The 12807-nt window shown below is 40.5% G+C and overlaps 1 protein-coding gene across 4 annotated transcripts in view; it reads left to right on the top strand.

Moving 5' to 3' along the window:
* The window catches only part of LOC128694411 (OTU domain-containing protein 3), a 255633-nt gene that overhangs the window by 41750 nt on the left and 201076 nt on the right, over nucleotides 1-12807 (top strand). For 3 of the 4 annotated variants that reach the window (XM_070097989.1, XM_053784517.2, XM_070097988.1), the window contains exon 2: nucleotides 5927-6044. The exons of the other annotated variant lie outside the window; for it this stretch is intronic. Coding sequence is in view for 1 of the 3 variants with exons in the window: in XM_070097988.1 (XP_069954089.1) it covers nucleotides 5927-6044 (118 nt within the window). In the remaining 2 variants the exon portion in view is untranslated. The remainder of the gene's footprint in view (nucleotides 1-5926; nucleotides 6045-12807) is intronic. 4 annotated transcript variants of the gene reach the window in all.

Raw genomic sequence — 12807 nt, 5'->3', positions numbered from 1 at the left:
GGAACAAGTTAGTTTAAGAGAACTTGAGGAAAGATAGAGAAGTTGAGGAAAAAGCTAGAGAGAATGAACTGCGAGAGAGACAAAAAGATCGCGAGCTTGAAAAATCTTGCCTTGAATTAGAGAACAAAAAGTTAACTTTTACACAACAACAATTAGAGGAAGGAGTAATTGAACAACATGCAACTAGTGCACATATTCCAACACCTAATTTACCGCCCTTCACAGAGGGTGAAGACATTACAGTGGACCCCCGCATAGCGACTTTAATCCGTGCAAGAGGGCTGATTGTTACGCGAAATGTTCAGTATGCGAATGAATTTTCCCCATAAGAAATAATGGAAATCAAATTAATCCGTGCAAGACACCCAAAAGTATGAAAAAAAAATTTTTACCACATGAAATATACATTTTCCTACACACAAAGAGAAGGATACATGCACAATAGTAGAGTAGTACATGCACAATATATATTGTGCATGTACTACTCTACTAAATGAAGAATAAATGACACTTACCTTTATTGAAGATGCAGCAATGACTGATGAGACACTGTGTCCTGGGAGTGCCTTTTCCTCCTGAGTACTGTAGGTCCTGTTTGGTATTTTCTTCCAGAACAGGCCTTATCACACTGTGTATGCCACTACGATTCTTAAATCTCTCAAACCAACCTTTGCTGGCTTTAAATTCACCAATATGAGCATTAGTTCCAGGCATTTTTCCCTGTTCACCTGGGTGTTAGTCAACTGGTGTGGGTTGCATTCTGGGAGACAAGATTAAGGACCCCAATGGAAATAAGTTAGACAGTCTTCGATGACACTGACTTTTTTGGGTTATCCTGGGTGGCAAATCCTCTGGGGTTAATTGTTTCTTGGTATTCTCAATAAGCCACACCAACAACGGTGCTACAGCAGCAGCAGCAGCTGATGGTGGTACAGCAGCAACAGACGATGCTACAGCAGCAGCAGACGATGCTACAGCAGCAACAGACGATGCTACAGCAGCAGCAAATGATGCTACAGCAGCAGCAGACGATGCTACAGCAGCAGCAGACGATGCTACAGCAGCAGCAGACGATGCTACAGCAGCAGCAGCAGCTGACGGTGGTACAACAGCAGCAGCAGCTGACAGTGCAGCAGCAGCTGACGGTGGTACAGCAGCAGCTGTACCACCAATAGTAGCGATGGTTGATTGGGGTTTATTATACAACCTGGCCAGCTCGGAGACACGCACTCCACTTTCATACTTATCAATGATCTTTTTCTTCATCTCTATAGTAATTCTCACCCTTATTGCTGTAGGGTTGGCACTAGAAGCTTTCTTGGGGCCCATGGTCACTTATTTTCCAGAAAAAATCACCAAAAACACTGTAATAATACGAAATGTTCCGATTGTATGCTTGGATGTTACCGCGGAGGCTGGCTGGTAAACAATGCCACCGGCGGAACATGTGAGTGTGGCTCAGGCCGCACATTGGACGTGTCTTGGACGAAGGGCGGTGAGCGGGTTTTTGGGCGGTATGCGAGGCAAAATTTTTGCAAAAAAAGCGAGCGGTATGCGGATTGTACGGTATGCGATGCGTGCGGTATGCGGGGGTCCACTGTACTTCATACATTATCAGGTTTGAAAATACCGCTACCCTCTGTGAATGGCCAGCTGACACCTGGGCTACCAGGTTAGGTATGTTATTTTCTGGTACAGCTTTGAATATCTATGCAACTTTGTCGCAGGATATCATATGTAATTATAACCTACTGAAGAAGGTAATTCTTAAAGCATATCAAAAAACCACAAATTCTTATAGGAAAGATTTCAGGTATGCCACCTTACAGCCTGGCCAAAACTTTCAGCAGTTACAGGTAACACTCTTCTGTTTGTTCGACTTTTGGATAGAGAGTTCAGGAATTGATCACAGTTATGAATCTCTTAGAGACTTCATGGTTGCTGACCAGTTCCTGACAGCTCTTCCTCACCAGATACGAACATTCATTAGAGAACGTAACCTGATTAAAGCTGAGGAAGTTGCTGAGGTAGTTGACTTGTATGCTGAGGCTCACAATTCCTATAAAGACCTAAAGGGATCGAACCTTAAGGGCAGTGGTTCACCTGAACCAAAGATTAAGACGCCTACAGTAGAAAAAAAGTCACCAGCTATTATACCAACATGTCATCGGTGTGGTGGTATCGGACATAAACGTCCAGATTGTCCTTCCAAGAAAATAGAGAAAGTTGGTAGATGTTTTGTTGACGGTAATGACCAAGCACCCTTCTGTTCAGGAGCAGTTAATGGTATAAAAGTCTCAGACATATTTCGTGACACTGGATGTACGTGCATCGTAATTTCGGACAAACTGTTCCCTTACTTTAAAACTTCTCGTGTGTCCTCTATTCTTTCAGATTACTTGGGTCGTGAAAATACTTTCCCTGCAATACATTGTTACTTGAAAACTAAATGGTTCATCGGTTGGACTAATGCGGTACTAGCCCCAAATGCTTGTTCTATAATAGTGGGTAACATTAAAGGTGCCGTTCTTCCTTCAGAGGCGGATCTTTCATCACCATCCGTGGACCTGTTTTCCAGCTCCTCTTCCTTGCAAGTTAAATAAGCCCCTTAACAATTCCACACTGGAAGCTGCATTGTCTCATACTGTTCATTTGGGGGTGGAAACAGATGATACGGCTCTCGATAGTGAGGTAGCAGGATAACCAGTCCACTCGTCAGGTGAAAGTAAGGGAATTGCCTCCGGCACTCTGTGTCTTGACTAGGGCTCGGACCATAACCCTGGCTTCTCCTACCTCCTCTTCTCCCACCGTAAGTCCTTTTATTTTCCCAGATTTTATGTCCAAGGATGACTTTGTCAGTATACAGCACGATTGCCCTTCAATTCGGGATTGTCATAATCAAGCTTTTAACAACAAAATTATCCACGGGAGATACGTATCTCATAAGTTTGAATATATTAATGGTATCTTATATAAATCTGTATTTAAATCTCATTCTTCAGCGATAGATTATTCCCTCCTTGTTGTTCCTAAACCATGTCGAGAGACTGTTCTTCAAATGGCTCATGATTTGCCAGTGACCAAACACTTGGCTCATCGTAAGACGTGGCATAAACTCAAGCACACTTATTTTTGGCCAAGCATGCACTTACAGGTTACAAAGAAGTATAGTTCTTGCAATAGGTGTCAGGCACTTACTGCACAAAATACACACACTCCTAGTTCCTGTATATTTATTAACCCTTTGAGGGTCGACAGGCCCTCTCCGAAACTCGTTCTCAGGGTCGGCCAAATTTAAAAAAAGAAAAAATTATTTTCTCTTATGAAAAGATAGAGAATCTTTTCCCGATCATAAAGACACCAAAGGTTTGAAATTTGATAGAAAACTTACGGAATTATGCTATCGCAAAGTTAGCGGTCTCGGCGATGTTTACGCATCGGCGATTTTGCCCACTTTGAGCCCTATTTTCGGCCAATTTCGCTGTACTAGTCGACAAAAAACATGAATATTTCGCTAGAACTCCATTTTTTCTATCGAATGGGTGCAAGAAACCACCCATTTATGAAATTCAACTATCCAGTACAGTGGTCAGAATTTAGCAATTATGCCAATTTCACACAAATTTCAAAAGATGCCAATTTCCGAATAGGGTCCAGAATAAACAAGAAAGACATTCCTGGCACTAAAATGACATTTCCTCTAGTCATTAGTCACGTCTCAAGGTCTCTCTTATATTCTTTTGCTTTCCATTTTGAATTTTTATTCTCACAAAAAATATAAGATTTACTGTTATGCAGACTACTGCATTAGTGTAAAAAATGGTATAAATATTATTGGTACACTTGTGAAAGAATATTAGACTCACCAGTAGACGTGTATTGCACGCTTGGCACGATTTGTTTACTTTTGAAGTTTGGTAAAAATCGAACATTTCTGCTACTTTGAGCTCAATTTCAAGGCACCTTTCATTGTAAAACCAGCCAAAATCATCTCAATTTCTGTAATATATCTTCCATTCTATAAAATGAGACCAAGAAAACTAGAATACAACAATAAATATCATACGAAAATACACTGCAAAGTCGCTGATTTATTCCAAAAAAATGGTCAAAGTTTTTTTTTTCTCATTATGCACTGTGTGCTGCAGGATTTTTTTTAGACTGTGCACACTGACCACATAGACCCATTCTTTCATATGAAGGCCTACCAGCTTTCTCCCACTAGATTTGAGGCCGCTAGAATTTATGCGTACTAGTACGTCAAAAACCCCTACGCGTAAGACGTACTAGTACGACGAAAACCCTCAAAGGGTTAAATCTAAAACTTCCCTCCTGCAGAAACGAGATTCTCCACCATAGAAAAGGAATGTTTGGCCCTTGTGTGGGGTATCTCCAAACTTAAATTTTATTTACTGGGAAAAGAATTTATTTTAGAAACGGATCGCAAACATTTGATATACCTAGAAAGTTTTAAGGGAACCAACAGTCGCCTCTTAAGGTGGACATTGGCACTCCAAGCTTTTAAGTTTCACATTGTATATATCATTGGTTCATCCAATTATTTCTGTGACTGGTTAAGTCATGACAGTCAGTAGATTTGTTGCCTTACGCGACTTCGTATTAGAACTTTTTCCTCGCCTAGTCTTCTTATGCTCCTTGACTATAAGTCTTGGTATGGGAGAGTGCGAGGGAAAAGTTCAACAGATAGGCATAGCGAGCGAGTATATGGTAACGATAGTTTGACTGCCGGCTGCTTGTTAAGGTAGGGTCAGTCTAGCTCCTGCTATCCCATGCCCCCCCTTTTTCCCCACCCCGAAAGGTAACGTGTGGGGCTCCGGCCAAACAGTAATCACTCGACTCACAGCTCCCAGCACAACTGTAAGTAAAAGCCTCTGCTCCTATTCTAGTGGATATTGGTTGAAAGCTTCACTTTTGACCAATAATAAACTTTGTCCTTTCAGTTTTAAGCTCCACATGAGACTTTCTGATAATCACCACCTTTTTAAGTAACTTACACTTATCATGGAGAGTGATTTCTTAAGCAGTGGGTAACCTGTGTCTCTTTCCAGCTTGGAATGACAGATCGGGTCACTTGCCAATCAACGAGAAGTGTTGAAGGAGACGGACTGAAAACGGTCTTGGGACGTCACCTTATAATCTACCTACCTGATTAATTGTACAGGACATTACCCCTCACCTTTGTAGTGGTAAAGAACCTGCGTTCCTGTCATCTGGACTGACTATTCAAGGCTATAGACTCTGTGAAGAACTAGTCGTTGGGTTGTCACTCAACACCTGTGACCCCCCCCCCCACATCATCAGCAACGGCTACAATTTCTACAAGACGGTGTCAACCTCAACCAGACACCCCAGTATAAATGTACATATTAGCGTTGAATTCAAATGTCATTTTTCCATTTCATTTTTCATTTTTCTTTCAAGTAGGATACAACTTCATATTTCGATGTTTTATCTTTGCATTAATAAATAATAAAGTGTTTATCTTTGTGAATTATTATTTCTTTTTCTATTCATTAATTTTCCTGAGGAGGAGCCAGCCTTGGTAATACTGTCTGAAGTTGTTACAGGGCTGAGTAAGCCTTCACACCAACCTTCACCTCTTCTCTAATAACCCTCCTTATTTTCCTTCTTCCTGAACTGTGAACCATTTGCCACTTAAGTGGCTGCCACTCTCACTGCTTGTGGCCATTTCCTCCTTACCAGCTAAATCCACCTCACACTCACTCCCAAAACCATCTAGGCAAAGCTTCAGCCTGGCATGGCATGGCTCTTATTAGAAAGTGTCCATTTTTCATAATAGGTATTCTTTAGATTACGTATTGCTGTTTTATGTTTCATTAAGTTAAGTAAGAGCTGCTAAAGTTTCGATTCATTGGTGTGCTCAAGTTCATATTTTCGATTTCAGTTTAAACACTGGCGCATGTGTAGAAGCACAAGTACGAAAACTCACTGCAGGTGATTTTTCACTACGTGGCACTGTGGGAAGGGAACTGGGCTGCACACTCACCCCACAAAGCACTATTGTAAGTGTTCATGCACCGTTTTATCCTAATTAAATCAAACTTAGATATTAGAACATTAATAGATTAATACTAAGCAGAAATGTGAAGTACAGTGTCGGCACTCTGAAGGAGGGGTGTTAATGTTGCAGTTTTATAACTGTAGTGTAAGCGTGCCTCTGGCAAGACAGTGATGGAGTGAATGATGGAAGTTTTTCTTTTTTGGGCCACCCTGCCTTGGTGGGAAACAGCCAATGTGTTAATAAAAAAAATCACTGTTTTATGGAGATAGTTTTTTATACAGAATCAGCAGTAGCAAAGACAAAGGTACTCCCTGTGTAGTGTAGGGTGGAGGAGTAAATAAAAGACTAAGATATTTTGAAATTGCTGATTTGATATCGATATTGTGGGCCCCAAACCTATTTTGTTGGCAGAAGTTAAAAGATCAGTTATGGAGAGAGAAGAGTGAATATAAATGTATAAATTTAAGGATTATGTGGATTAAAATAAGGGTCTGATGTGAAAAGTGTGTGTGCACCTGGAGAAGAAAGGAGTGTAGAGGAGAGAGAGAGATTTGGGAGATGTTAAGCAAGTGTGTAGGAACTTTTGAGCCAAGTGGAAGAGTAATTTTGGTAAGGGACCTAAATGCTAAAGTAGGAGAAGCATTTAGAGAGGGTGTGGTAGGTAAGTTTGGGGTGCCAGGTGTAAATGATAATGGGGAGCATTTGATTAAACTTTGTATAGAAAGGGGTTTGGTTATAGGTGACACACATTTTAAGAAAAAGAGGGTAAATAAGTATACAACATATGATGTAGGGCAAATTGGCAGTAGTTTGTTGGACTACATATTGGTAAATAAAAGATTGTTGGGTAGACTTCAGGATGTACATGTTTATAGAGGGTCCACAGATATATCAGATCACTTTCTAGTTGTAACTACAATGAGGGTACAAGGTAGATGGGATACAAGGAAAATGGAAGCAGCAAGTAAGAGAGAAGTGAAGGTATATAAACTAAAGGAGGAGGCAGTCAGGGTAAGATACAGTAGGGCCCCACTTATACGGCAGGTTAGGTTCCAGGCTACCGCCATAAGGCAGAAATCGCCATCAAGTGGAACACCCTCTTTTTCCCCTTATAAATGCATACAAATACTAGATAACAAGTTTACACTAACATATATTAAGTTAGCAATAGAACTAAGCATCAAAAAATAATAAAAAAGTACAATACACACATAGTGCACTCATTACTTACCTTAAAATATTTATAGTCTTAATCTAGGGTGAGATAAGTAGTATTTATCGTAAGAAATCAAGTATGGTATGTATGGTAGTCAGCCGGGCTACCATACCAGGCCACCCCACCTACACATAATATTCTATTACATTTAAGCATCCCAGAGCGATAAAATGCATATACAGTTCACTCATTACTTACCTTAAAATATTTGTAGTCTTAATGTAGGGGTCAGGGGTGAGTAAACGAGATAAAACGAATGAATGAGAGAGAGAGAGAGAGAGAGAGAGAGAATGAGAATGAGAGAGAGAGAATGAATGAATGAATGAGTACATGAGGGAGGACAGGCGCAGAGTTATGTAAACAAACCAGGCGAACGCAAGTTTTGTAAACAAACAAAGTGTACACGTCCGGTTTGTGTACAAGTTGTCTCTACATTGATACATTACAGTAAATGAAGAAGAACACTCCCATTATCATGTTACACCATTTTTAGAAGAAATGACGCTGTGAGTGAAGGCAATGGAAATAAGTCACTCTGACTTTTTTGGGTTATCCTGGGTTCTCTACACATATGCTGTTATGTATGATAATCCATGTAACTGTATTTGTGTATACCTGAATAAACTTACATACAAAAGGAATAATTTTCTACAGTTACCCCCAGTAACACATTTTCTCTTATGTTAGACTAGAGAAAATGTTATTCTTGCTGTCACTTGTACAAGTTATCTGGCTATAACATCTCATATTTATGTTTATTTATTCTAGTGTGGGGTGTATTTATCATTATATGTTATGTATCATGTTTATTATATAATTTTGAAAAAAATATCATGAATGGATTAATGAAAATGTGTATATTAATGTAATACTATACAACATTTAATGAGACTCGGTAATTACTGCTACTACATCTCACATTTATGTTAATTTATTCTACTGTGGGGTGTATTTATCATCTTAATATGTTATGCATCGTGTTTATTATATAATTTTGAAAAAATATCATAGATGGATTGACGAAAATATGTATATTAACGTAATGAGACTCGATGATTATTATTATTACTAATATGACGTCACGAGACATAAGGCACTCTTACTGATTTTAATGTGTACCTGCACGCCAGCACAGTATGTAAGTTTATTTAGGTACAGGTATACATAAGTATAATTATCAGAGTACTCTTTGAAAATTTGTCTTGTGACCCATGCCTTATGATTAGCTTTCCACAAGACACATAACTTGTTCTTAAAGACATTGTTTTTCTTAAACACACTGGGATTTTCTGAATTATACACAAGTAAAGGCTTCACTTTAAAATCACCACTAGCATTAGCACAGAACAAAAGAGTAAGCCTGTCTTTCATAGGCTTGTGTCCTGGCAGTGCCTTTTCCTCCTGTGTGATGAAGGTCCTTTTTGGCATTTTCTTCCAAAACAAGCCTGTTTCGTCACAATTAAACACTTGTTCAGGTTTCAATTCTTCACTGTCTATGTACCCCTTAAACTCCTGTACAAACTTCTCAGCCGCCCGTTTGTCTGAACTGGCTGCCTCACCATGTCTTACAACATTGTGTATGCCACTACGCTTCTTAAATCTGTCAAACCAGCCTCTGCTGGCCTTAAATTCACTATCAGCACTGGTTCCAGGAGTTTTCTTATCAGATCGGCATGCAACTTCCTTGCCCTTTCGCAAATAATCGTCTCTGAAACACTATCACCTGCAATCTCTTTATCCTTGATCCACACCAGCAACAACTTCTCAACCTCTTCAACTATTTGTGGTCTTTTTTTTGGTTAGCATATTAAAACCTTTCGCAACATCAGCTTCCTTGATTTGTTCTTTCTTTGACAGGATAGAACAATGGTCAACTTGTTTTTCCCATACATCCTGGCAAGCTCAACAAGTCTCACACCACTCTCATACTTTTGTATTATTTCCTTCTTCACATCTATGGTGTTTCTCACTTTCTTTACCACAGGGGTACCACTAGCAAGTTTCTTTGGGCCCATGGCAGCATATTTCACAGTCCCACAATGTAATAATCGCAAAATGCATGAATGAGAGCACAGGTTAGTGTTCACTCAAGCATAAACAAAGCTAGACTGCTCATGGCACCTTTGCGGGGACGCGGACAGAGCGGGCCGGTAGAGAGGTCCCATTCCCAGCGGTCCGAAAATAGGGGCACGTTCGATAATAGGGACACAGTTTGTCCGAAAAAATGGTCCTATTTTCGAAACGTTCGATATGTGATATGTTCGATTTTTGAGGTTCCACTGTATACAGTGGACCCTTGCCTAACGAACGCATCGCATAACGTTAAATCTGCCTTGCGATACATTTTAACACAAAAATTTTGCCTCGGCTAGCGCTAAGAAACTCCCTCAACGCGATTTGTTCGAGACGCGTCACCGTGCGGCCTGAGCCTGCCTCACTTGTTCTGTGGGTGCCAGTGTTTACAAGCCAGCCACTGAGGTCGCTTCCAAGCATACAATCGGAACATTTCATATTATCACAGCCTTTTTAGTGATTGCACCTGCAAAATAAGTCACCATGGGCCCCAAGAAAGCTTCTAGTGCCAACCCTACAGGAAAAAGGATGAGAATTACTATGGATATGAAGTGGAGTGCGTGTCTCGAGCTGGCCAGGTTGTACACAAAACCTTAATCAACCATCGCTACTATTGTGGCCAAGAAAACGGCAGTCAAGGAAGCTGTTCTTGCCAAAGGTGCAACTTCGTTTTCGAAACGGAGATCGCAAGTGATAGAAGATGTTGAGAGACTGTTATTGGTGTGGATAAACGAAAAACAGATAGCAGGAGATAGCATCTCTCAAACGATCATATGTGAAAAGGCTAGGAAGTTGCATGACAATTTAATTAGAAAAATGCCTGCAACTAGTGGTGATGTGAGTGAATTTAAGGCCAGCAAAGGTTGGTTTGAGAGATTTAAGAATCGTAGTGGCATACATAGTGTGATAAGGCATGGTGAGGCTGCCAGTTCGGACCACAAAGTGACTGAAAAATATGTGCAGGAATTCAAGGAGTACGTATACAGTGAAGGACTGAAACCTGAACAAGTGTTTAATTGTGACGAAACAGGCCTGTTTTTGGAAGAAAATGCCAGGCAGGACCTACATTACTCAGGAGGAAAAGGCACTCCCAGGACATAAGCCTAGGAAAGACAGGCTTACTCTGTTGATGTGTCCTAATGCTAGTGGTGATTGCAAAGTGAAGCCTTTATTGGTGTATCACTCAGAAACTCCCAGAGTGTTCAGGAAAAACAATGTCGTCAAGGCTAATTTGTGTGTGCTGTGGAGGGCAAACAGTAAGGCATGGGTCACTAGGGACTTTTTCTATGACTGGTTACACCATGCATTTGCCCCCAATGTGAAAAATTACCTAATTGAAAAGAAATTACACCTTAAGTGCCTCCTGGTATTAGACATTGCTCCTGGTCATCCTTCAGACGTGGCAGAGCAACTTTCTGCGGAAATGTGCTTCATTAAGGTCAAGTTTTTGCCTCCTAATACCACTCCTCTCCTGCAGCCCATGGACCAGCAGGTCATTGCAAACTTCAATAAACTCTTCACAACAGCTATGTTTGAAAGGTGCTTTGTAGTGACTGCAGAAACTCAATTGACTCTAAGAGAGTTTTGGAGAGATCACTTTAGCATCCTCAATTGTGTAAACATTATAGGTAAGGCTTGGGAGGAAGTGACTAAGAGGACCTTGAACTCTGCTTGGAAGAAACTGTGGCCAGAATGTGTAGACAAAAGGGATTTTGAAGGGTTTGAGGCTAACCCTGGGAATCCTATGCCAGTTGAGGAATCCATTATGGCATTGGGGAAGTCCCTGGGGTTGGAGGTTAGTGGGGAGGATGTGGAAAAGTTGGTGAAGGAGGACAATGATGAACTAACCTCTGGTGAGCTGCTGGATCATCTTCAACAGCAAGAGGCCAGACCTGAAGAAACTGTTCTGGAGGAGGGGATAGAGAAATTGAATAAATTGTCTACTTCAGAGATTAAGGAAATGTGTGCAATGTGGCTTAAAGTGCAAACCTTTTTTGATGAAAATCACCCTCACACAGCTATTGCAAGCCGTGCTGGTGGCTATTACACTGACAATGTTGTGAAACACTTTAGGAATGTCATAAAGGAATGGGAGGTACAGGCCCCTATGGACAGATATGTTGTGCGACAGAGGTCCAGTGAATCTCAAGCTGGTCCTAGTGGCATTAAAAGAAGAAGGGAAGTAACCCTGGAAAAGGACTTGCCACCTCAAGGCCTAATGGAAGGGGATTCCCCTTCTAAACATTAACACCATCCACAGTCTCCCTTCCTCCCATCCCATCAATCATCACCAGATCTTCAGTAAAGGTAAGTGTCATGTAACTGTGCATGTCTTCTTCAGTGTGTGTGTATTAAAATTAATATTTCATGTGGTAAAATTTTTTTTTGTTTATACTTTGGGGTGTCAGGAACGGATTAATTTGATTTCCATTATTTCTTATGGGGAAAATTAAGTCGGCTATCGATAATTTTGCCTAATGTTGAGCTCTCAGGAACGGATTAATAGCGTTAGGCAAGGGTCCACTGTATACGTTTGGGGCTACGTGTAAGAACGTATATATAAGTTTGGACCATTTAGGGGTTAATGAACAGATGTAGATTTAACCCCTAAACGGTCCAAACGTGTATATATGTACATTCTCTCGCCGATTGCCCCGAATATTTTGAAAAATAAAAAAATAGGGTCAGTACTTACTGAGATATGAGGCTGCAAAGTTGACACTTAATGCTCACCTGACAGCAACATAGTCCTGCCGCTTGCAGAGGTGATGTCGATATACCATTTTTTCTCATTTTAACCTGTAAACAGTCCTAACTTATATATACGTTTTTACCGCTAGTGCCCCAAACATATACACCTACCGTCCGACTTATGACCGAGTTCGGTTCCGAGAAACCGGTCGTAAGTTGAAATGGACGTAAGTCGAACTTTACTACTGAATATCAACGTAACATTTTTGTAATGACTTTATTTTATTGTTTTATTTTGGTATTTCATGTTTTACTTTACTTTTTATGCTGTTAGTACTGTATTTTATACTGTAAGGTTTAGGATAAACACTGTGTACAACATAAACACTTGTTTATTTCCCAGAAATTTGGCATAAAAAACACGGTCGTAAGTAGAGTCGTCGTAAGTCGAGCAGGTCGTAAGTCGGAAGGTAGGTGTATATGCATTTTTACCGCTAGTGCCCCAAACGTATATATACATTTTATTTTTCCTGCCTTCAAATTTGGCACGATTGGCCTGAGATGCTTTGTCAGCATAGAATGGGTTCTAACACTCAGTGTGCGTGGTATTAAAAAAAATCTGGGACCACTTAGTACCTTGTGGGAGCACCAGTTCAAATGAGCACCAGCTAGAGCAAACAGCGCAGCAAACACTTGGGATTCACTGATGTCATATAATATTAACACTCCCATTTTAAGAGGAAAGTGATTTTGACCCTGAGTTTAGTGGCTTTGAGGTGGATGT

The sequence above is a fragment of the Cherax quadricarinatus genome, chromosome 60 (assembly GCF_038502225.1).
Source record: "Cherax quadricarinatus isolate ZL_2023a chromosome 60, ASM3850222v1, whole genome shotgun sequence".
Taxonomy (NCBI): domain Eukaryota; kingdom Metazoa; phylum Arthropoda; class Malacostraca; order Decapoda; family Parastacidae; genus Cherax; species Cherax quadricarinatus.
The sequence above is the reverse complement of the archived record's forward strand: the minus strand, read 5'-3'. Positions and strand labels throughout refer to the sequence as shown.